General features: G+C 47.2%; 1 protein-coding gene across 7 annotated transcripts; it reads left to right on the plus strand.

Moving 5' to 3' along the window:
• The first annotated feature begins 791 nt into the window (after positions 1 to 791).
• Positions 792 to 22461, plus strand: KCNG1 (potassium voltage-gated channel modifier subfamily G member 1). Of its 7 annotated transcripts, none has more exons than XM_053248480.1 (4): positions 852 to 903; positions 2173 to 2315; positions 8197 to 9005; positions 16615 to 22461. In XM_053248480.1, exons 3-4 carry the CDS (start codon positions 8247 to 8249, stop codon positions 17383 to 17385), a joined length of 1530 nt encoding a protein of 509 aa, XP_053104455.1. In that variant the 5' UTR covers positions 852 to 903; positions 2173 to 2315; positions 8197 to 8246; the 3' UTR covers positions 17386 to 22461. The 7 variants fall into 7 exon arrangements, with proteins under 7 accessions (XP_053104452.1, XP_053104455.1, XP_053104457.1 ...); XM_053248478.1 differs by lacking the exon at positions 852 to 903 and adding an exon at positions 1057 to 1537; XM_053248477.1 differs by lacking the exon at positions 2173 to 2315 and having other exon boundaries at positions 792 to 903.
• The last annotated feature ends 1580 nt before the right edge of the window (positions 22462 to 24041 follow it).

Genomic DNA, 24041 nt, shown 5'->3' on the forward strand with positions numbered 1-24041 from the left:
ATTGTTCATCTAACCTGCCTATAATGCATATATGTCATTGGCACATGTAGGCATGACTGGTGCATGGGATACCTGTTACATATCAGAAGACATGCTTGCTACTGCCCATGTGTACCTGGTGAGAGTCAGACTTGGGGGGCACTGGGCATTTCATCTACTCATTCATAATAGCTTTTAAAATGTGATTAGAGTGGTTGTAGTGGTTAGAGTGCTGGACTAGGACCGGGGAGACCCGAGTTCAAATCCCCATTCAGCCATAATTAGCTGGGTGACTCTGGGCCAGTCACTTCTCTCTCAGCCTAGCCTACTTCACAGGGTTGTTGTGAAAGAGAAACTTAAGTATGTAGTACACAGCACTGGGCTCCTTGGAGGAAGAGCGGGATATAAGTGTAATAACAATAATAATAAGTTGTAGTAAACAACATCTGGGAATCCTTGTTAGTGAACACTGCCTACAACTCCCACAATCCCTGGCTACTGGCCACTGTGGCTAAGGATTATGGGAGTTGTAGTCCAAAAAACATCAGGGGTGGCCAAAGTTGAGCAGGCCTGCCTTACTGCCTTCATCAAAGTTGAGCAGACCTGCCTTACTGTAACTGCCCGCCCTCCATTCCATTTTTTTACCCTGCCTTTCTCTACTGAGTAGATTCAAGGCGGATTACAACATTCGTATAAAGTAAAGCCAAATCGGTCACGCAAAAACAGCTCAGCCAACGTTACTACATAGATGTTCCCCCGCTCGGTGTACGCGTCAGTAAGACCAGCGCGTTGTCTATGCGCAGAGTACACACATTTAAGCCAACACAGTGGGCAAACAGAGCACTACGTTCGCTCCTGGCAACGTGGAAACGGGCTTTCCAATCCGGGGGTGGGGAGAGACTTGATCCCAGGGCAACAATGGAGGTATGTTTATGAACGTTGCCGTGTGGCGCCAGTTACGCGTGCTGCAAAGGTCCTGGTTGAAGGGCAGGTCCCTCCCGCGATGTTGCTGATGTCTAAGTGAAAGGCTGGAGGGAAGCGCGCGCGCACAGCGCCCACGTCCAAGAGACGCAAAAGAAGAACTCCGCGTGCCCGCCCGCAGCCTCTGGGCGCTGCACTTGTACCTGTTGCATGGCATGGGGTGCGTCCAGGCGCCTGTTGCATGGAGAGTGCGCTTCGCCGCGGCATGTGCGGGCGGGGTGGAGGGCGGGTGTGCACGCGTCAGTCAGCTGCGCGTGCAGGGTGTGTCGTCTTCGTCCTCCTCCTTCGCTCCGCGCTTTGCGTCTTACATGGCAGCGGCACCCCGCCAGGCCCCAAGGCGAGCGCCTGGGCGTCCCTCGGGGCCGGAGCCGCGGTTACCATGAGCCTGCCCCCCTCCTGCCAAAGGACGGCAGAGAAGGGCGTCCCGTGGGCGCGGCGCAGCCCCGCCGCCGCCTCCTGCGCTCTGGGCGCGGCACTTGTGCATCTCTGCCCTGCTCTGTGCGTCTGCTGGAGGCTGCTGCCCGGCTTCTCTGCACCTGCTCCGCCAGACCAAGGAAGACCGGAGCCGTTCTTGCAAGTAAGCGAGTTCGCCCGCTCCCGCCGGCCCCGCTTTCCTCGACAGGCGATCCCTCTGCAAACGCCCTTGCCGAACTTCCCGGGCAAGTTCTGGGGAACTTTCTCCCGTTCCAAGGCGCAAGCCGCGGCCGGATGGTGCTGGGTAACCTCGGGAGCTTCTCAGCAGCCACCGCCAGGGCTCTTGGACTATTCAGGGGATCGTCAGCTCGCGATTTGAGGGTGGTGCTGCTGCTGCACGATGCAGGTTTAGATCGCTGCACGCGTGTTTCTATCTCCCTTAAACAACTGCTTCCTTTTCCGTGCAAGGTCGTTTAAGGGATAGTAAAAGGGTGCATTGCTCTAACCCATGCTTGTGGGGCCAAGACTGTAGGGATTCCAGTCCACGTTGGAGAACGGAGCGAGGAGTTAATCCGAATTAATTAGCATGCCTAGCGAGGCCGGAGATAATCCGGATTAATTAAGATGGGAATGGGGTGGTGCGTTAGTTTCTCTGCTCCGCACCCCACCATTACTACTATATTCTGCTACAGAAACCCGAGGGACTGAGGCCATGAAGGGAGGGTAAATATGGTGTTATTTGCGTATTGTTAATCCGAATCTCCATAAAGTTAGTGCCAGTTGTCTCTCTTGCACCAGACACCCCTAGCTGCCAGTGGCCTCTTCTTTGATTGAGAACTACCCTACCCCATTTCGGATGCTGTCGCTATGTAACCCGTTCCTATGCATGTTTGTTCCGAAGAAATTCCTCATGGAATTCAATGAGACTTGATTGCTTCCAAGTAAGTATGCATAGAGATTTAGCCTTCATTTTGACCCTTTGCTTGTTACCATCCCCACCGGCCCCAGGGATGGTAGTGCGGCTATGGAGTCTAAGAACTGCAGCAGCATATGGAATGCAGCCTGCCACTCACCAAGTGAGGGCTGTGGGCACCCAGCAGCAGAGCAGGTGATCATGTTGAGGTTTGCCTGAACTGCAGTGGATTCATTGAGAAGCCCGACATCCCTCTTCTTCTTCATCCCTGCCACCTGAACACAATCGGGGTCGGTTTCCAAAGCAATAAGCCTGGGGGACTGACAGCGTTTGGAGCTGCTGAACTTTTGCAGCTTTCCTGCTTTTCAAGCTTTGTGCTTCTCCCCTTGATTGTTTTAACTGTAAGTCGATTGACAACCATTATAATCTATATGTCTGGGGTTTCCAGCCTTGGATGCCTAGATGTTATTGGATTGCAACTCCCATCATCGCCTGCCAAAGGCCACTGTGGCTGGGGATGATAGGAGTTGTAGTCCCGCAACATCTGAGGTCCCGAAGTTGGGAATCCTATGTGGAAGACCTGTCAGATTAATGACATCTGCTCTTGCACTCTCTGTCGCTCATTCTTCAATGGGTTTTCTCTGTTTGAGCAGTGTGGTGCATTGGAGTTGGCTTTCACATACTCTTCATCTCTGCATGATTGTCTTTTGCTTAATTAATGTGAAAAATGGATCACTTTTTAAAAGCCTTTTGTTTTAGTCAAGGTTTCTCTTAAAACTCCCTTTACTCGTTGCCTTTGCTGCCAGTGTTTTTCCAGCATCCTCTCATTGCAGTGTTTTCTGTTGCACATGCTGCCTCAGTGCTGCAAATCTTATGTTCTTTATTAGCCAGAAATGTTCTTGTCATTTAATATACATATTAGGAAAGAAGCTGCCATTGTTTGGTGTACACATTAATAGCTGCTCTGGGGCTCGATAGCAACTTCTGTGGGATGTGACAAGTCTGAAATTAGTTTACAGAGAAAATATACATTGCTTCCCCCCTCGCTTCCTTCCCAGCAAGAATATAAAAAACAGTACTAAAACTCGCAGTGGGTTGGACCACTACGAATTTAGGCTCAGTTTTGGTTCAGGTTCATCAGTATTTTTTTTAAAACTCTGATTCCGTTCCAGTTCCACTAACTTTAAAAAATGATGTGATAACCACTTCAAAAACTTTGAACTGGATTAGATGCATTTCATGCATTTCATCAAACTCTTTTGCTTGCCATGTAACTCTGTAAAATAAGATTATAACTGTTTAACTCAAGATTTTTTTTTAGAAACTTATTTTTGAATTTTCTAAGTTTTTTACAAATAAAGTACATGCAACAGGATTTTAAAAACTAGGAAAATAAAACACTCATCATACAGTTGAAAGCTGAGTGACTAACTATTTATTTTGAACTAGTTGACAATCTTTCCATTTAGGAGTTTCAAAACAGCCAAGAGGTGTTTTGTTTGGGTCTAGTTCTGATTCAGGGGGAAAACTTTCTAAACTTTTGGGTTTGGAGTTCAGGTTTGGTTTGACTGCCTGATAGTTAGACTTAACAGCAAGAGTGTAATTGCTGTGTTGGCAGAACAACCTTCCAGGTTACGTCCTGCAATATTATTTCTAAGTACATGAGTTAATAGTCAATGGACCATTCAAGTCTATAATGGACTTTCTGCAAAGCTATAGCTTTTCCCCATACTGAATTTGTGAGTCAACTTTCCCAGGCCATTTGGCATCATGTTGTTCAACACTCATTAGCAGCTACAGTGAGATAATTAAGCATATTGTGTGTGTTCATATATTTTAAAAACTAAGGGCTGACAGTCTCATTTTGTTATGGTTTCAAGCTTAATAGCAAAGAACAAAAGTTTGAGGTGACCTTGTTACTGTGTGGATTTTCAATCTGCCAAATCTGAATTTGAGAGGTTGCCTTAGGAAAAATAAAAAGCAAGCTTGCTCTGGGAACGGTTAGGGGTGTACATCAGCTGCTGATGGCAAAACAATCTTTTGAGCCTTTGACCTATCCAAAGAAGTACAAAAGGGGAGGTTAAATAAATTACTGAAGGGTTTTTAAAAACATAGTTAAATTTAAAACGGATAATGCTAGAACTGCTGAGCCCTTAAATTTCAAGAGCCAATGTCTAATATATATTAAGATTCCTTGTTATATTGGTACTTACACTGCAGTGGAACATTTTACTAGGGGGGGAAATAAATAGCAGTAAGAAGTTCCAGACACCAAAAGTCTGCTCAGACTTTTATGGTGTACTCTGCAGTGCCCCTCAGCTTATATTGCGTTATCATTTTCATCCAGGGAACGACTCTAAAATTGCCTGCACCACAGAATGGTAGCAAGGCCTTTTTGCTGAATCAAAAAGATCAGAGATGCACTGCAGAAATCAAAATGCTGTAGAGGAAATTTGAAAGGAGGGGGGAAAGGTCAAAATTGGAATTTTAACATTTAAGTTGCCTTTCCTCTTTCCTGCTCTGAGAAGGGCAATTCTGCTGATTTCTTGTTCATTTAACCTTAATCCTCATCCTTGAAGTCTTGACAACAGACCAATCAGGGTGGGAAATCATTTGACCCAAAGAGTAAAATGAGGTTTTTAGGAGATGTGCAACCTGATCCCTTTGCATATTTACTCAGAAGTAAGTCCTCCTGTATTCAATGGGCCTTACTCCCAAAAAAGAGTGCATAGGAGGATTGGAATCTATTTTTCAGATCAGGAGCTCTAAATATGGTCTCTTATCTCCCACTTTTTCTCACATACATATGAACAGGAAAACACTTCCACGTTCCACAATACAGAAGGTGTCCAGAGATATTTGTGTGTGTGTCTGTAGATATAGATACATATACACATACTCTGCATGCAAGGTAGGTGGTTCCAGATTCAATCCCTGACATCTCCAGGTAGGGCTAGGAAATCTTAGAGAAGCCACTGCCGATTAGTGTGGACCAGTGGTTCCCAATCTGTGGTGCTCCAGATGTTGAACTACAAGTCCCATCACCCCCAGCTACAAGTTATTGTGGGACCCCTGGTGTAGACAATACTGAGCTAGATAGACCAACGGTCTGACTCGGTGTAAAGAAGCTTCCTGTGTTCCTATGCATAAGGCAGACCAAATGTGACTAATTATTTCATTTCTCTCTTCTTGCTGAAAAATAGTAGAATTATGTTCCCCATACCAATTCCTGTTTCCTGTAGCTCCCCAAACATGCCAGCTCTTTCTGAACCCTAAAAGATGGATCATAGCCTCACATACTGGCACTCAGTGCCATCTGCAGCATAGCTGTGCCCATCCAAGGTCCAGTGTGAACCCTGGAAAGACAAACTCTGGTACCCTCACTAGAAGAGGAAGCAGTCAGAACAAGTGAGGAACGATCTGGAAGGGTGTTTGGGTGACCTCTTATTGACAGTCATCTGTCCCAGCCCACCAGAGCAGGAATTGCAGACGTCAGGAGGGTGGGGCTTCACTGTGCACTGCATATATTCGTCGTCTTCCCATGAAAGTAAATAAATATATTCAGTGTGATTAATTTGCACAGTCTACATTTCATTGTGACGTATTCCACTGTGAGAGGATTCCAGGGAACTGCTTTTCCATATGTCCTCAACCAGGAACCGGGGTAGGGGAAGTACAGGGAATATTTTACTCCCCCTGCAGCCAGAACAGGGAATTGCACCACTTGGAGATCTTAGCTGACCTGAAGGCAACCCATCAATTAGTGTTCTAATCTACATTTCTAAGCATTTCCAGTTAAAAAGATCTTGGGTAAGAGGACTAGGGAAGCCTGAGTATTTGGAAGTGCTGCTGCCAATCGGAGTAGACAGTGCTGATTAGAATTAGATGGAGAAATGGTCTATCGCAGTAAAAGTCAGTTTCGTTTTGGGATGTGCATGAGCTGCATGTGTAGACACCATGTGCGTGCCAGTGCCGCATGCAGGTGCTTGGGACAAGCGCCACTGCAGCAGGAAGCTGCATGCAGCAGCGGAGAGTAGGCAAGGACCTGCTCTTCTCTTATTTAAAGATGGCGCTCCCCTCCCTGTGGCACCGAGCCAGTGCACAAACCTCAATTCATACACAACCCTAGTTTCATTCATATGAACTTGATCACTCATTAACACCAATCAGCGAACATTTATATGCTGTCTTTGTTTTATCACTACTAGAAGTGGTGGGAGGTACTCTGTCCTTCTTCTGAGTTTCAGGACGGATGATTAATCTCCTTAATCCTCATACTCTGCTGAACTAAGCCTAAATATGTGTGTAACTGAGTGCATGCACATTCTTTCCCTGTTAGCCTCTCTTCCATCTTCCTTCTCATACCTCTGTTCTCTCCCTTTCTGTTGAAATAGAAGACCAAACTAACTGGAGGCATGGGGGTGCTATCCAGAGGGGAGCCATGGCACAGGAGGAGGGTGTTTAACTCCTTCTCCCAGACTGTTTTCCTGACCAAAATCCCCTCTTCCACCACAAAGATTCCACCAGAGAAAGAAATCTGAATTTATGCCCAGATGTTTTTCCTTCTGGAGATCTTCTTCTTTTTGTGGGGAGGGGGCAGGATGTCAGGAACATGGTATGGGGGAAGGGTTAAAACCCCTCCCCTGCACCTTGGTCCAAACGCAACAAAATTCTCATATAGTTTGCCTTTTAGGTTGTAAGGTCTTCAGGGCAGAGACTTTCCTTCCAGAAATAATAATGTGCTATATTCTTAACCTGCATCAATTATTAACTGGAAAAGAGGACAGGAAAACAGTGGATTCTCTGTATGTCATGTTTTTTCACAGTTTCTTATGAGCCTTAAATGTGCATCTCCATTCTTCTTGACCCAGCCCCACACCAGGGGTTCTCGATTCATTAAGTTTAAATGGCACTTAAATGGAACTCTTGCTGTTGGGGAAAAGGGCTTCCACGTAAAGGTCAAATACTAGCTGGAGGCCATCCCTTACGTTTTGACAGGTTCTCCAGCTGCCAGGTCTCCATTTGGAAGTTGAATAGTGACTGTACATAAACACTGGCCAGAAGATGCATTTGCATGAAGGCACTGAGAATACACACACATTGGCAACTCAAAACCGGGTGTTTTGTACACTGCCCAGTCTCGATGTATATAGTCTCCTGAGGATATTGGAGAATGTCACTTTCTACACCATGTATACAGGCTATTTTGTACAGCTTTCAAACAGCATGCATAGTTGCTTCTTATAATCACAGCTGGGGTTATTCAATGATTTCTGCACAACTCTCAAGGACTTCTTTTCAGGAGGCACAAAGAGCTTCCAAGGAGTTATTCGCACATGGCTTCATGCTGCGGGGTAAATGTTGAGCAAAGCCATTTTGAATCACACTTGCAGCATTGAGGGAAGCTACCCCTCCCCTCTGCTCTCAGATTTGCTTTTGAGAGGTTACTAAAGAGTTACATCTGCATTTGTAAAGAGAGTATCCCTCTTATCATGCTAATGATTCTACATCAGTGCCTCTCCCTATTTGCTCTGGCGTTTTCAGAAAAAGTAGCTTAAAACCTGCATTTTAAAAACCTGGAAATACCGCGAGATAAGCTAGAATTTGCAAGACAAAGCCTGACGTGTGTGGAGTGGGTCCAAGGATCTCGAAGGGACTTCCAGGTAAGTTTGGCTGGTGTATGAATGCACACACTCTCTCCTGAAGGAGATTCGGGGTAGAAGCCCTGTCTGTAAAGCCTCCTGGGGAAGAGAAAATTGTCGCTTCCACATTGCAGTAGTGCAGTTAGTGGAGAGGTTCTTTCCCTGTACTACTGGTATATCCTTTCATGGCCAGTATGCTATGGAAAAACACAAATTGGAGACAACAGCCCAAAATAATATGATTTTTTTTAAACAATTCTCTTTCAGAAATCTATAGATGGAGCACCAAAGTGATGTGAACTAATCTAGTGAGCAACATGACTCTTTTACCAGGAGAAAATTCAGACTATGACTACAGCGCCCTCAGCTGTGCATCAGATGCCTCCTTCAACCACCCTTTCTTTGCTGAAACTGAAGCTCTCAAGGGAGTCTTCTACCAAAAAGCCAAACTCATTCATCCTGGAGAAGATCTCTATGAAAGCATTCATCCAGAAGATCGGAAGCATCATATCATCATCAATGTGGGTGGCTTTAAATACTTGCTCCCATGGACCACCCTGGATGAGTTCCCCATGACCCGCCTGGGCCAACTGAAATTTTGCAACAATTTTGATGACATCCTCAACATTTGTGACGATTATGATGTGACCTGCAATGAATTCTTTTTTGACCGCAACCCTGGGGCATTTAGGACCATCTTGACTTTCCTGCGGGCAGGGAAACTTAGGCTCTTGAGAGAGATGTGTGCACTTTCTTTTCAAGAGGAGCTGCTTTACTGGGGCATTGAGGAAAGCAATCTTGAATGGTGCTGCAGGAGGCGGTACCTGCAGAAAATGGAAGAGTTGGCTGAATTGAATGAAACTGAAGATGACTTCATAGATAGCGAAAACCCATGTGAAACGGAGGAGGAGACGAAAGCTGGCCTTTGCATGAAAAAGTTACAAGACATGGTGGAAAGACCTCAGTCTGGGATTCCTGGGAAAGTGTTTGCCTGTTTGTCAGTGCTGTTTGTGACTATCACTGCAGTCAACCTGTCTATCAGCACTATGCCTGGCTTAAGGGAGGAGGAAGAGAGAGTAAGTTGATCTTAGATAAGAGGACATGGGAGGAGAGCTGGTCTTGTGGGTAGCAAGCACAGATTGTCCCCTTTGCTAAGCAAGGTCCCCCTGGTGAGCACTGTAAGATATTCCCTGCTTTGGGAAGAGCATCTGCCTGCTTGCATGCAGAAGGTTCCAAGTTCCCTCCCTGGCATCTCCAAGATAGGGCCGAGAGAGGCTCCTGCCTGCAACCTTGGAGAAGCTGCTGCCAGTCTGAGTAGACAGTCGTGAGTAGTGGTGTGTCCGAACCGGTCCGGCAGCCATTCCAAAGAATGGCCGAACTGCCGGACCGGTCCGGCCCTGCCTGGTTCGGGTCCGGGTGGGGGGTATGTCTTTAAGGGCGGGGAGGGCTTGCTTAGCCCTCCCGCCTCCTTGCCCCCGCCAGCGCCCGTATTGTACTGTATAGGGGCGCTGGAAACCAGCCCCCCGCCGCTGCGGTGAAATAACCTCTAAAACCATCCAGCCCTCCCTCCCTCCCAGCTAGCTGCCCGCCCACCCACCCACCCAGTCGCTCACCCAGTCGCTGGATAAAAAGCGAGAGGAGCTCCGGCACAGAGCTCCTCTCGCTTGGAAGGCCTCCAGCAGAATGGTGGCTTGCGCGCGCATGCGCGCACCGCAAAGCACGCCGTTCTCCGGAGGCCCGGTCTACCCGGCGGGAAAGGGCCGGGTAGACCGGGCCTCCGATCGCTGGGTAGACCGGGCCTCCGATCGCCGGAGGCCCGGTCTACCCAGCGATCGGAGGCCCGGTCTACCCGGCCCTTTCCCGCCGGGTAGACCAGGCCTCCGATCGCTGAGTAGACCGGGCCTCCGGCGATCGGAGGCCCGGTCTACTCAGCGATCGGAGGCCCGGTCTACCCAGCGATCGGAGGCCCGGTCTACCCGGCCCTTTCCCGCTGGGTAGACCGGGCCTCCGGAGAACGGCGTGCTTTGCGGTGCGCGCATGCGCGCGCAAGCCACCATTCTGCTGGAGGCCTTCCAAGCGAGAGGAGCTCTGTGCCGGAGCTCCTCTCGCTTTTTATCCAGCGACCGGGTGAGCGACTGGGTGGGTGGGTGGGTGGGCGGGCAGCTAGCTGGGAGGGAGGGAGGGCTGGATGGTTTTAGAGGTTATTTCGCCGCCGCGGCGGGGGGGGGGGGCGGCTGGTTTCCAGCGCCCCTATACAGTACAATACGGGCGCTGGCGGGGGCAAGGAGGCGGGAGGGCTAAGCAAGCCCTCCCCGCCCTAAAAACAAGGCCCCCCTTCGGTGCCGGTCCGGACTTCTCCGGACCGTGCACATCCCTAGTCGTGAGCTAGATGTACCAATGGTCGGGCTCAGTATTAGGCAGCTTTCTATGTTTCTAACATAAGTCTTTGGCAGACTTGGGAGTAGTTGTGCATCAGGCCTAGAGGGCTACATAGGGCGAGTGGTAGAGGAAGTGCTTTGCATGTAGGAGGCCCCAGATTCATTATCCAGATGTGGGGGAGGGGACCCTGCATGAAACCCGGGAGAACTGCTGCCCATCCGAGAAGACAATAGTCCCATTCCGATGTTACCAGAGGAGGCTGTGCTTGTGCAAATCCTCCAGAAAGGAGGCTGGAGTCTCGTTGGGCACATCAGTCGCTCTCCCCTGCCGAGTGGATCAAGCACACTTGCAGCCTTCATCTGAAGTGGCGAAGGTTTTAAGCGTGAAGGCGGGTGCTTCCGTGACCAGGAGGCTCAGGTGCCCAAGCCTCCTGATCACGGAAGCACCTGCCATCACACAGCCCTTTCCTCTTCGGACATAGGCTCTCCGTGTGACTGGCCTACCTGGCAGGGGAGAGTGATTGACTCACAGAGCAGGACTCCCACCAGCTCACTCTGATAACATCTGAATGGGGCTAATATTGAGTTAGATGGACCAAGGGTGTCATCTATCTATATTATTAATTCTCTAAGCCGAAAGGCTTAGAGAATGCGTGGAGATGAGTTCCATCGTGCTGCCCAGTAACGGCCAGAAGGAGGGCAATGACTGAAGAGGAGGACGGTACTCCAGAAACTGGCGGGGAGGGAGCTGAGGAGGACGACGACGGAGGAGGGATGGAGTAGGACGGGCGGCGGGCGTAGCTCTGCCACCCTTTGGACGGCCGGGACGGAGGAGGACATGGGGCAGGGGAGACTGGGGCAGAAGGTGGGGGGAGGGCAGGGGAGACTAGGGCAGAAGGTGGGGGGAGGGTAGGAGAAACTGGGGCAGAAGGTGGCGGTTGGGAGGGGAACGGGCAGCAGGCGAAGCCCTGCTGCCCGTTGGAGACTGGGGCAGAAGGTGGGGGAGCGGGAGGGGGATGGACAGTGGGCAAAGCCCTGCCGCCCCTTGGAGACTGGGGCAGAAGGTGGTGGGGAGGGTAGGAGAGATTGGGGCAGAAGGTGAAGGGAGTGCAGGAGAGACTAAGCCTGAAGGTGGGGGGAGTGTATTGTCGCACAGATGCTCTGTGTGGGGTCAGCTAGTACTGTTTAAGACAGTTTCAAAGGAAGGGGCTGTAATTCAATGGCTGAGCATATCCCTTGCATGCAGAAGACTTCAATCCTTGACCTCTCCAGTTTAAAAAAGGATCAGTTGGTAGTAGAAACAGGTGGTGGGAAAGACCCCTGTCTGAAACACTGGAGAGCTGCTGCCAGGTAGACTGGGCTTGATGGACCCATAGTCTGACTTGGTATAAAACAGCTTCATATGTAGGCCAGCTTCAAACTTAGCACTGAACCGGAGGTTGCCACAAGCTTTCGCCCAGGAACACATTTGTGAGGGGACCTCGAGTGTGGGAGCAGAACGAGATGCAGATTGGGGCGTGGCCGTAAACAAGCCCCGATCCATATGGACCTTACTGGATGGAGGTCCCCCCGGGGGGGTGGGCATCAGCGCTACCAGCATGGCCAATGCCCCGGACTGGCCTGAATGACAAACAGGTGTGATCTCGCCTGTGAATGGCGAGAGCTCAGAGAGCTCTTGCAAGATCTTGGCCCGAAATCTTGGAGCTGGCCAAGATCTCACAAGAATTGTCCTGGTTGCTGGGAGGTATTTATAGAACCACTGGCTGATGATGAGGGGCCACTATATGATGAGGGCTTGAGTTGGCAAGAGCCCTGGGATTTGTGGGATGGCTAGAGGTAGCACTTCCTAAGGGCCTGTGAAGTCAACAGGCTCTTGCCGCAGGAGCGCTCTCCATCTCCCCAAATCCGAGGCCAGTTGGGACCACCCTGTTTGCCACCAGGAGGTAGTCATACCTGAGGGGGAGCCTTTCAAAAGGTGAGCTCTACTTGTGATCTCAGGAAAGATGTGTCACCAGTCTCAATATAACTTGCCCTACTTGTGGCACAGACCCGGACATTTGTCTTAAATTTAAGTTACATGCGTCGAGTTCCGTGCTACAAATAGGGCAGGATATGCTGAGATTGGTAGGTTCATACAACACAATCTCAGCATATCATTACAGAGATCAGAATGTTCCCAGGGCTGTGGCAGGTCATGGCAACCTCAAGTTTGGTGCTACATGTGAAGTCGGCCATAGTCATTATGGGGAGTACAAAATGTAAGGTATCAGCTGATTAAAGAAAACTCCGTTGATCCACCAAAGAAATCTGCATAAATGTGCAGGTGACTAAAACAATACTTTTTGTGACAATAGTCACCTAAAAGTTATTAAAACAATGGTTTGAAAAAAATATTTTACTTGTTTTTAAATAATGCAAGTATATATCTCAGCAGGCGTTGTTGTAGAGGTTAGGGTTTAAACCTGTGTGAGTTTAAAGGGAATACTTCATATAAGGTGATACTGCCATCTGCAGCTTTTATGTGTTTATATTAATGGTTTTAACATTTTAAAAATGATTTCAAACTAAATTTAACCATTTACCACTCAAATTTTATTTATTTGTTTGCCTTTTAAGTTGATTTAACAGGTTTTTAATTAAATAGTTAATCAGTTACAGACTGAAATCCTAAAAAAAATTGCCTTTAGGTGAGGAGAAGCCATTGCAAATTTGAAGAAGGTTGGGCATGGGTGTGTGTGTTTGAGAGAGAGAGAGAGAGAGAGAGTTTTAAGGTGGGTTTGTGTGGTGTTATTGTTTTGCCTTTTCAGGCCACCAAGGTGCCACAAAACAAATTAATACAGATATCTAGTAGACAGGTGAACTAATAATTTTGAGGACTTCTTTACAAAGCTATACTGTAGTCACAGTCAAACAAAAAGTCTGTTCCTAGAGAATCTTAAAAGTGTTTAAAACAAATCCCATTGATTTAATGGAACTGAGGGTGGTTCAACACACTTTGTGTGTGCCAACGTCCAGTGGGGGAATGAGGCAAAAAGTGGTCAGGTCTCAGGGTTGGGAGAGAATTGGCTGTTCAGGTCAGAACCAAGTAACATGGGCCAGGGCAGGCAAAGGTTAAGTTCCGTAAGCAGCAACCCAAGATCAGAAGGGCCCGAAGCAAGTAAATCCAAAGCAGTCAGGGGATAGAATTTGAGGCAACAATATGGAGAGAAGGGAGCAGGAGTGTAACTTGGCAGCATCTTCTCACAGTGAGATCAGTTAATCACATTGAGGGGCAAACTCTGAGGCTGGGGCTTTATAAGGCCTGGTGGAGTGGGATTGGCTCTTGGGGATCAGCTGACTGAGTGCTCAGTCAAGCAGTAAACAAGTACTGCAGCCTAGGTGGTGCCCTCAGAAAATATTGCTCAATCTGTAAAGTTCATGGCAGAAATGCAACCCTGGTGGTTCCAGAGCCCAGCTGCAAGAAGCCCAGATTTGAAGCATACATAACTTGTGTCTTATGATGCAGGACATAGGAAGCTGCTATATAATGAGTCAGACCATTGGTCTATCTAGCTCAGTATTGTCTATAGAGACTGGCAGCGGCTTCTCCAAGGTTGCAGGCAGGAATCTCTCTCAGCCCTATCTTGGAGGTGTTGCCAGGGATGGAACTTGGAACCTTCTGTTCTTCCCAGAGAGGCTCCATCCCCTGAGGGCAATATCTTACAGTGCTCACTTACAGTACTCAAGTAAAGACTTGCTTTTCATACGCCGGTGTTACACCTGCATTGAAGATGTACATTTTGGCTGACATACCCCCATCATTAAGCAATCATGTACACTCATCCAGCGACCAATCGCTCATAACTGCATAGAAAGGTCATTCTAGCCCAATTCGAACATTATGTTGAACATTCATAAGACAAGTGTACAGTGTACACAGGTACTATTATCCACACATTATGTTGAATGCAGTACACTTCCTTTTTGTGCCATGCATTCCAGAGACCTGTACTTTTAAAAGGAATGCAGATTCAGTCATTCACATAAAAACACAAGTGTACAGACATTTGTACACTTGTACAACATAAAGACTGAATGGGGCTTCTTGGTATCCTTAAACCAAATGGTGAATGCAGTGCTACCACCCATATACCCCCATAGTCACTCAGAAATGAAGTGTGGACATGGAAGGAAGAACCCATCTGGAGACGGACCCTGGGACCACCTGTATGCAAGTGTAGTCCATTCCCCTCCAGCTTCAGCACCGGACTGTTTATGAACTCATCATTCATTCATTCATTTGATTTCTATACCATAGATTGTGAGCCCTTCTAAAATAGTCTAAAATAGAGAGGGAAAGACAGCAAAAAGCCACAAGAAAAGGGGGAAGTGTGTGACCATAGGTCCTAAGGAGATAAAGGAAGTTGTTGTAAGACTGACCATTCCAAGGTTGCCAGGAGTAGTAACCAGTATAGGAGGAGACAACAGTATAGGAATTGTGGGGCAGAGGTTGAGAGATACCAGAAACCCATACCAAGTGAGGTATGAGAATGGAGTAAAAGAAGATTAGGGACCATGCCTTACCGAGAGCAGACAGTGAGTGAAATAGGTTTGGGGGATATGGGTAACACCACCTTAAGTGGCGCAGTGGGGAAATGCTTGACTATTATTATTATTATTATTATTATTATTATTATTATTATTATTAATAATAATAATAATTCAATTTCTATACCACCCTTCCAAAAATGACTCGGGGTTTACACAGAGAAATAATATATAAATAAGATGGATCCCTGGCCCCAAAGGGCTCACAATCTAAAAAGAAAAAGATAGACACCAGCACCAGTCACTGGAGGTACTGTGCTGGGGTGGATAGGGCCAGTTACTCTACCCCTGCTAAATAAAGAGAATCACCACATTAAAAGGTGCCTCTTTGCCAAGTTAGCTTGGGGATAAGCAGAAGGTTGCCGGTTAGAATCCCCGCTGGTATGGTACCTATATCAGGCAGCAACAATATAGGAAGATGCTGGAAGGCATCATCTCATACTGCGCAGGAGGAGGCAATGGTAAACCCCTCCTGTATTCTACCAAAGAAAACCGCAGGGCTCTTTGAGTGCCAGGAGTCGAAATTGACTTGATGACACACTTTACCTTTATATGGGTAACTGAGAATGGAAATCAGAATTGCTTGCCATCATAGGGTTGCAATTGTAAATGTGTTTGATTTGCTGAAGACTATAGCTGTGGAAACTATAGCTTTAGCACATAATCGTATATCTTCTATATATACAGTATATTTATCTTAGCCATACCTGTCATTAATCCCATGTGTGGCAGCTCTCGCGAGAGTTCATGAGTGAGCTGCTGGGAGAGGGAAAGGAAAGTGGTGGCAGAGAAGATAAAGCACAGCCCAATGGGCAGGCCAAGAAAAGTGGGAGAGGAAAGCAGCAGCCAGGGCAGGGAAAAACAAAGCAGAGGCCAGCGGTGGGGAAAGAAAAGCGGTGGCCAGGGCAGGGAAAAGGAAAGCAGAGGCCAATGGTTGGGGATAGGAAAGTGGCGGACAGGGCAGGGAAAAGAAAAGTGGAGGCCAACGGGCAGGAAGAGGAGAGCAGTGGCCAGGCGGGGAAAAGGAAAGCGGAGGCCAACGGGCGGGGAGACGAAAGCGGCAGCCGGGGCAGGGAAAAGGAAACTGGTGGCCAGGGGGTGTGAGAGCAAAGCGGCAGCTGGAAAGCAAGAGGAAAGTGGGGGGGGGGAGAAGAAAGCAGATAACAGAACTAGAGGCACAGATGCTCTGTGCCCCATCCAGCTAGTTTGTTATTATTGTAGTTATCTCTCCTGTGGTGGTTATATAAGAACTATATTCAGAAACTTCAGCATCTATCTGATCTTTCTGAATTCCTAACTGGGAATAAATTATTTCCTTCATTAATTATGCTACTAAATGGAACTTCCATGTACAGAGGCAGTATATCTGCATACTAGACACTGGGGACAAACAAGAGGGAAAACCTATTACCTCTATATCCTGCCTGTGAGAGTCCAGAGAGAGCTGCCTGGCCGGCCGCTGCTGGAAACAATGGGCTAAATCAGAGTTTCCCGATTTTGGGCCCTCAGATATTGTTGGACTACAACTTCCATCAACCCTAGCCACAAGCCATTGTGTCTGGGGATCATTGGCGCTGTAATCCAAGATTGGGAACTCCTGGGTTAAGTAGACCTTGCTTTGATCCAGTCAGGCAAATCTTATGTTCTTGGAAACTGTTGCCTTCACTTTACCAGCTACTGCACTGTTACACTCACACAATATCCCTTTCTTTCCCTCCAGGGTGAATGTTCTCAGATGTGCTACAACATTTTCATAGTGGAGTCTGTCTGCGTCGGATGGTTTTCTCTGGAGTTCATTTTGAGGTTCATCCAGGCACCAAGCAAGTTTGTGTTTTTGAGGAATCCGTTGACCCTCATTGATATAGTGGCTATCCTGCCCTATTACATCACTTTATTACTAGACACCGCTTCAGTGGGCAGTAATAAAAAGCCAAGCTCTGGCAACATCTACCTGGACAAGGTGGGCCTGGTGCTCCGAATACTCCGTGCCTTGAGGATTCTGTACGTCATGCGGCTTGCCAGACATTCCCTCGGCCTGCAGACTTTGGGACTCACTGCTCGTAGGTGCACTCGTGAGTTTGGTCTCTTGTTACTTTTCCTTTGCGTGGCCATTGCACTGTTTGCCCCTCTCTTGTACGTGATTGAAAATGAGATGGCAGACTCTCAGGAATTCACCAGCATCCCTGCTAGCTATTGGTGGGCGGTGATCACCATGACAACAGTGGGCTATGGCGATATGGTACCCAGAAGCATCCCTGGCCAGGTGGTGGCACTGAGCAGCATCTTGAGTGGCATCCTTCTCATGGCCTTTCCTGTTACGTCCATCTTCCACACATTTTCCCGCTCCTACATTGAGCTGAAGCAAGAGCAGGAAAGAATTATGTACAGGAGGGCACAGTTCTTAATGAAAGCGAGGTCCCAGTTAAACAATGCTTCACAAGGGAGCGACATATTTCCGAGTATCTCTTCAGAGACCAGGGAGAATAACTGAAATGAATGTTTCCATGTCTGCCTGTTGCTGAGCAAACAGTAACATCTCGGCATCTGTGTCTGGAAGTGTTTGGGAGATGCATTCTACAAGTAACATGCAAAGGGCTTTTAGCCATTATGACAATAGGATCTTATTTATAATTATGGATATTAGGATTGTTGATTTTCAATAGGCTGCACAACTGAGATGCAAGATCATGAAGCAAGACTTTTAACAAATTAACAGGCATAATTAACTAAAAGGAATAAAATGCAAAATTGCATACTGGGCACAGCTGTTGCCCTTTGTAACATAAAAGAGGCAAAGCCATTTCCCAAGAAAATGACTGTGAATGTCAACGTTTTGGTCATTCCATTAATTTGTTGTTTATAACCAATACTTGCAAACTATAACATCTCCGCCAGATTAATCCTTGGGTGTCACTCCACTGCTCGTACTACAGTTAAGCGTGTGAGCCACATTGGCAGAAATGTTAATCATTTATGTATTTGTTATATTTTTCTCCAGAGTGTGATGACTCATTATCCTTATTCAGACATTATCTTGTACTAGTGTACACTCACACATGCTTTTGTGTGAATGACTGCATCTATGTTCATTTTTAAAAGCAAAGCAACTGCATGGTAGGGATAGGAAGTGTGTTGCTGTGTTCAAGATAAATGTGAATAACCTGTACCTGTGTACAAATATGTACATAATGTCTGAATAGGACTCTTGTCAGTTTCCCTTCCAGGGGCTGGCCAGACCCAGACCTCCTTCGCCTCAGTTACAGAAACACATTAAGCAGCCTTAGACAATTTCCTCGGTCAGGAGAAGCAATAATAGCATTTCGTTGTTTTTTTAAAGCCATAATTTAAATAACAACAGAAAGCTGCTTGTTTCTAAGAGAGCTTTATAATCACGCACTTACTTGCTCACTCTCAGCAAATAACATTTCCTACTTGGGTGACCAAGTATAGTCCCACTGCCACTGGATGCTGTTTCTTTTTCCTGTGAGATGGTTTATTATTTATATGGAACTGAGACGAGAGAGCAGCTTGCAGAGGTCTCTGATATCCAGTTCCATCCTGCTCTCCATAGGCTTGCTTTTTGCACAATGTTCCCTGGGATTGTTGAGAAGCAGGAGGCCTTGAAAGCAAAAAAACCTTTATAACTGGCTGCCCTTCTGAGTTCTCTGGTGCTCCTCTGAATGTTTTACAAGAAAGCACTGGGTTATTGTCCTCTGTCTCCTGGATACTGACTACGCGAGATTGGCCTGGTACAGTTTTTCTCCTAATCTGTGCCCTCTAATATTAATGAGGGAAAGGTAGCGAACAGCAACTCAAACAGAATATGTATCAAAACAACCCACTGTGCCAATCATTGCCTTGCTGCTGTTTTCCATGGCATTGAGTGGACAGAAATAAAAGTCTTATGTCTAGCTCAGTCACCAAAACTAGTGGCACAGAAGCTTGTGATAATTTTTGTTTGTTTTGAAGAAATCATGAGCAAGTGGTCAGAGTGTGTGTGTGTGTACGTACGTATACACACACACACACACACACACACACACATCTTTGATAAGTTATTGGAAACTCAATAGGTCTCCCAGGAGTCAAACTAAAGAGGTGTAAAGGCCTCCTGCTAATTGCCTTGGCCTTCCCTTGTATGGCAAACTCCGCTGCAGTCCAACAAAATGTTTGCAAGGCCCTGAAAAGCAACCAAGGGCCTATCTGTATCCCTGTTAATTCAGGTATAATTCACACCAGTACAAACTGGGCTTATTTTTCAGTAATCCCTGCTGGCATTTTAATCTGCCTGGATTGACGGACACATGGTAAACTTGTCATACTTTGTTTTGTTTCAAAATACTTCTATCTGACTTTTCTCACCAAAAGTGTCCCAAGGTGGCTTGCAGTCAAGAACAGTGTAGTAACACAATCATAGCATCGTGAAAGGCAACTAATAAAATAAAACCACGGCTAAAAGTCACCTCCCAACCACCAGCCAAACCATGTGTGTGTTTAATTGAGAAAAGCCACATGGCTTTATGGCGTGCATGCTGGTGATTTGAACTTGCAGTCAACCACTAAAGATCAAGCAGTACAACCAGCTCGCTGTGTGAATTTTCTTAATCCAGGCAGAGAAAATTACCAAAATCACTTTGCACTTGTATATCGGTTCCACTGGATCATTGGGGACTGGGCTACATCAGTGGTTGTCAAGAGAACACTTGAGTTCCTTGGAAGCTTACCAGGGGTTCCACAGTGAGAAGATCAATAATGGAGGGCAACCTTCCATGAAAGGCAGTTGGTTCTCTACTACTGATCCCTTGCAATGTATAGTTCCAGGGGAGTGCATTCCATTTGCAAAGGGTGATCGCTGAGGCCAACAAGCCTGGCCATTGGTTGCACAAACTGAATGTGTGCCCCAGAACATGCACCAGAATCTTTTACAAAGCATTGGGGTTCCATGCCAGGATCTGGGGTTCATCAGCAGATGTCTCTCTGGGAAAGCAGGATGTTTGAAAACCATTGATCACTATGAGCCACTAGACTCCTTTGATTTTTGAGTAGTCCTTGGATAAGTGTTTTGTAATGGAAAAGCATTGGTAACTGACTGGACACAGTCCAATGATCAGTTTCCAATCTGAAGTATTGACTGATGGGAAGATCTGGATGGGAGATCATTTATCTATCCCACCTGAGCAGAAGTGCACAAGTAGGAAGATCACTGCTAATTAATATTGTCAGGAGACATGGAGTTAAAGTTCCAAGAAAAATAGTTTATTCAGGAAATACATCGGTGAGATAGGAAAGGCCTACATGCCTAGCTGCTAGGAAGAAGTCTATCTCTCAGGTGAGAGAATTAAACCTGAGACTATCTAAAAAAGGAGATGTAGAAAAAGCATGATCAGAGAGGAGATTCCTTTGCTTACTATCTCTACCCCAGTAGTTAGTAGGGTTGCTGGTGCTAAGAGTCGATGCCATCAGGAGCTGGGACGCCAACAAAGACCCTGATGGGCAAAGGGATCATTGAGCAAGGGAGGACGACCATCTCCTGGCCTCCAGGGTCGGGGGAGTACCAAGGCTCTCCTCTGGCTTGATGGGAGGACGACCATCTCCCCTCCACCAGGGTCGGGGGAGTAACAAGGCAACCCCTTGCCCCCTCCTGTACCCAGCTGGTGAACATAGTGCTCACTGGCTGGGAGAGTGAGGTGTACCCCTCTCGTCCCCAGCTGGTGTTTCACTGAAACATGGGCTGGAAATACCCCAGCTGGTATTTCACTGAGACACTGGGCTGGGGAGGGGAGCCCTAGCCCAGTCAGGGAGGATGGGAGAGTATGACCACTCTCCTGGGCAGTGGCCACACCCCCTGCATCTGATGATAGATGCAGGGGGCGTGGGCACTACCAGGGGCGGAGCCAGTTGGCCCCTGCAGAGCTTCCCCAGTCAGCGGTTCATTGAATCGCTGGCGAGGAGCTCCTTTCCCTGCCTCCTAAGGGGGCAGGGAAAGGAGCTCCCAGTCAGCAATTCAGTTTAACTGCTGACTGGGGAAGATCTTCAGGGGCCAATTGGGCCCCATCCCCGGTATTGACCACACCCCTGCATCTGATGTCAAACGCAGGGAGCAGGCACTTTGTGCACCCACTTGACAATTGCAGGGGGCAGGGGACCCACTGGCAGGACTCTGCCCTCTAGCCGCCCAAGTGCTCCCTATGCCCCTGCTAGCTGATCTTTGACTGCTAGACATATGTGTAATATCAGCTTATCAATTAACTGGGGTAAGCAGCTGCATCATTTTTCATTGGCATATGTGGTGCCCAGTGTTAGGGGGACATCATGCTGTGCCACAGGGCTACCTAAGGCGGTCCCTATGCTGTTCAGAAGTAGCGGTGGCACAAGCCGTGCTGCCATGGTTTTACTCATTGTTAACTGCAGTCGTGCTGCTTGCACATCCACTGCTTTTGAATAGCATCGTGGCTGCCTTGGGAATCTGCAGTCGCTCTGGGGGGCACAGCATTGCCTCTCCATAACTCGGCACACCATGTAAGCTGGATCATTATCCATGTAGGCTTTCGTTTGCAAGATCAGGTCCTGAAACTGAAATGCAGATCTGGGAGATTAAAAGTCCTGATAAATGGATAAAAGGCCTGTCCAGGTGTTCAAATGACACAGGTACTGAGAGGCAGAGTTCCCCATTGCATGGATAAAGCTCTCCCTTTATGCACATACAGCTGTACATGAGGAGGCCTCGATTGGATGAACACACACAGATCAAGAGCCCGTGGCCTCCATGTGAATGTACATTGTTGATGAGAATCTGATGGGAAATTTTCTTCTCTGTATATGTACAATAGCATTCACTCATCATATTTCAGACATGTAATCCAACAGTCAAACTCCTTCTGAACAGCTGGGTTGGGTTATATTCTACAGGGTTCTGAGTGACAGGACTAAGGAACAAGGATGAATTTGGCCGACTTTGATTTTGTGTCTTGGTAACAAAATTGCTTGTAAGCTAGCAACATGTTGTCCTATGAATCACTGTTAAGAAAATTGCTTAAAAAACAAACAAACACCAAAGTGATACTCACTGTGGCTTCTAATGCTAAATTAATGCAGCTTATGTGTCTGAACAATCATAACATTATCACTGAACATATTGTCTCTCATTTCCAACTGTGAGGATTGAAGTTTTTTAAATAAAAAGATCAACTATTTCTGGAGTATAATCTCATTTTGTTTTTGAAAATCAACTTCACATTAAAATTACGGAATTGTTTCAAACTCTAAACAAATCTATACAGCTGAATAGTTCAATGCCTGGGATTTTTTTAAAAAGTACTCTTAACAGCAGACAAGAGACTCCTATGAAAACTTATGAAGTACAATAGCATGGAACAATCACTGATAAAGATTGATATGGAGATATCTTGTTACATTACATAAAACAGCAGTTTTTATCTGTGGCAATTCCAAGAGAGTTACTTGTATATTATCTTGTAGATATGGCAATAGCATATACATTTTCAACTTAAAAACAGCAGCAGCTGTGTTCATTTTGATTAATAAAAAGAGATGGATTTGCTTTTCATTTTTATCATTTACTTGTTATGTTTATGTCCTACTATTCATTTGGATAGTTTACTTTTACTGCCAGTGCAGCAGGACTGGATACTCTCAGACTCAAATCTGGGCCAATGTTATGTTTTTGTTATGTCTGCTTTATCCTCACGTTGAACAGAGAAGTAAAAGGAACTGGGAAACATGCAGGAATAGGCAACCAAAAAGATAAAGAGGTCCGTGCATTTTACCTGCAGGGAAAAGCTACACCATTAGTTCTCAAGCTTGAGTCCTCATAGGAACATAGGAAGCTTTCATATACCAAGGCCTCCAGAAGCCTGCTGGAGAGAAGGAGAAGAGGACAACATCTACCCCAGGGTGAGAGGCTGGGGTGCCTGCCTGGCTGCCTCTTCTCTCTGCCCCCTTGGTTGCCATCTGCCTTCCCCCAGGGCTGGTTGTGGAGAGGCCTTGCAGGACTGGGGCTGGAAGGGTGACTGGGCAGTTTTTTCCTGGTCCCACCTGCTGAGCTGGTTGCCCAGTCTATATAGGAAGACTGCCAGTGGCAGCAGGCCTGCCACCGCCAGAGTCGCCACCAAAGGGGCGGGACATTTTGTCCAGCTATTTGTATAGAGGGAAGCACTCAATAGTGGGGCTTCTGTTTAATTAGTTTTAAGTTGTTTTAGAATTGGGTTGAAGTTGCAATGTGTGTGGGTTTGTCTGGAGATGGGGAGGCAGGGAGCACCTTTGTTGAATGTGGGGCAGCTATTCTGGTGGTTCTGGAGAATAGAAGAAGTAACGTTGGCAGGTCAGCAGGCCGTTCCAGGGGAAGGGTAATCAGAAACCTAATAGCTGTCTCCCCTTCCGGCTGTCCTGCCAGCTCTTTGACCTCGGGGAGCACTGCCAACAACCCACATAACCTTACCTTGCTCCTCTGCAATGCCAGGTTGGTCCAGAATAAATCAGAACTCATCCGTGATTTGATCATGGATGAAGGGGCCAACCTGGTGTGTATTATTGAGACTTGGTTGGGGGAGGCTAATGGCCCAGTCTGGTCCCAGCTTCTTCCTACAGGATATTCTGTAGAGGAGCGGGTGAGGGGATGTGGGTGGGGAATTGGAGTGGCTGTGGTCTATAACATCTCCCTTACCAGGGTCCCTGTCAGGGTATCGGACCATACTGAATGTGTATTTGAGGACCACGGATAGATTGGGACTTCTGTTGGTGTACTGATCGCCCCGCTGCCCAACAGAATCCCTTACTGAGCTCACGGACTTGGTCACGGAACTCACATTGGAGTCTCCCAGACTTTTGGTGCTGCAGGACTTCAATGTTCATTTCAGGACCAGTTTGTCCAGGGCAGTTCAGGAGTTCATAGCGGCCACAACAACTATGGGCCTATCCCAAGTGGTCTCTGGACCGACGCATACTGCAGGTCACACGCTTGATCTGGTCTTTTACTCTGATCAGGGTGGTGTTCCATGGGTGGGGACTCCTATGATCTCACCGTTGTCACGGAGGGACCACCATCTGGTTAAGGATGGACTTACAGCCACTTCCCACCTCCGCAGGGGTGAGGGGCCTATTAGAATGGTCCGCCCAAAGAGGTTATTG

The sequence above is a fragment of the Hemicordylus capensis genome, chromosome 4 (genome assembly GCF_027244095.1).
Source record: "Hemicordylus capensis ecotype Gifberg chromosome 4, rHemCap1.1.pri, whole genome shotgun sequence".
NCBI classification, from domain to species: Eukaryota; Metazoa; Chordata; class Lepidosauria; order Squamata; family Cordylidae; genus Hemicordylus; species Hemicordylus capensis.

Excerpts from the sequence above, each read along its gene's own strand:
- KCNG1 (XM_053248477.1), top strand. The coding sequence starts at position 8,247 with ATGACTCTTTTACCAGGAGAAAATTCAGACTATGACTACAGCGCCCTC. Across the intron at positions 9,006-16,614 it reads TAAGGGAGGAGGAAGAGAGA|GGTGAATGTTCTCAGATGTG; the intron begins GTAAGTTGATCT and ends CTTTCCCTCCAG.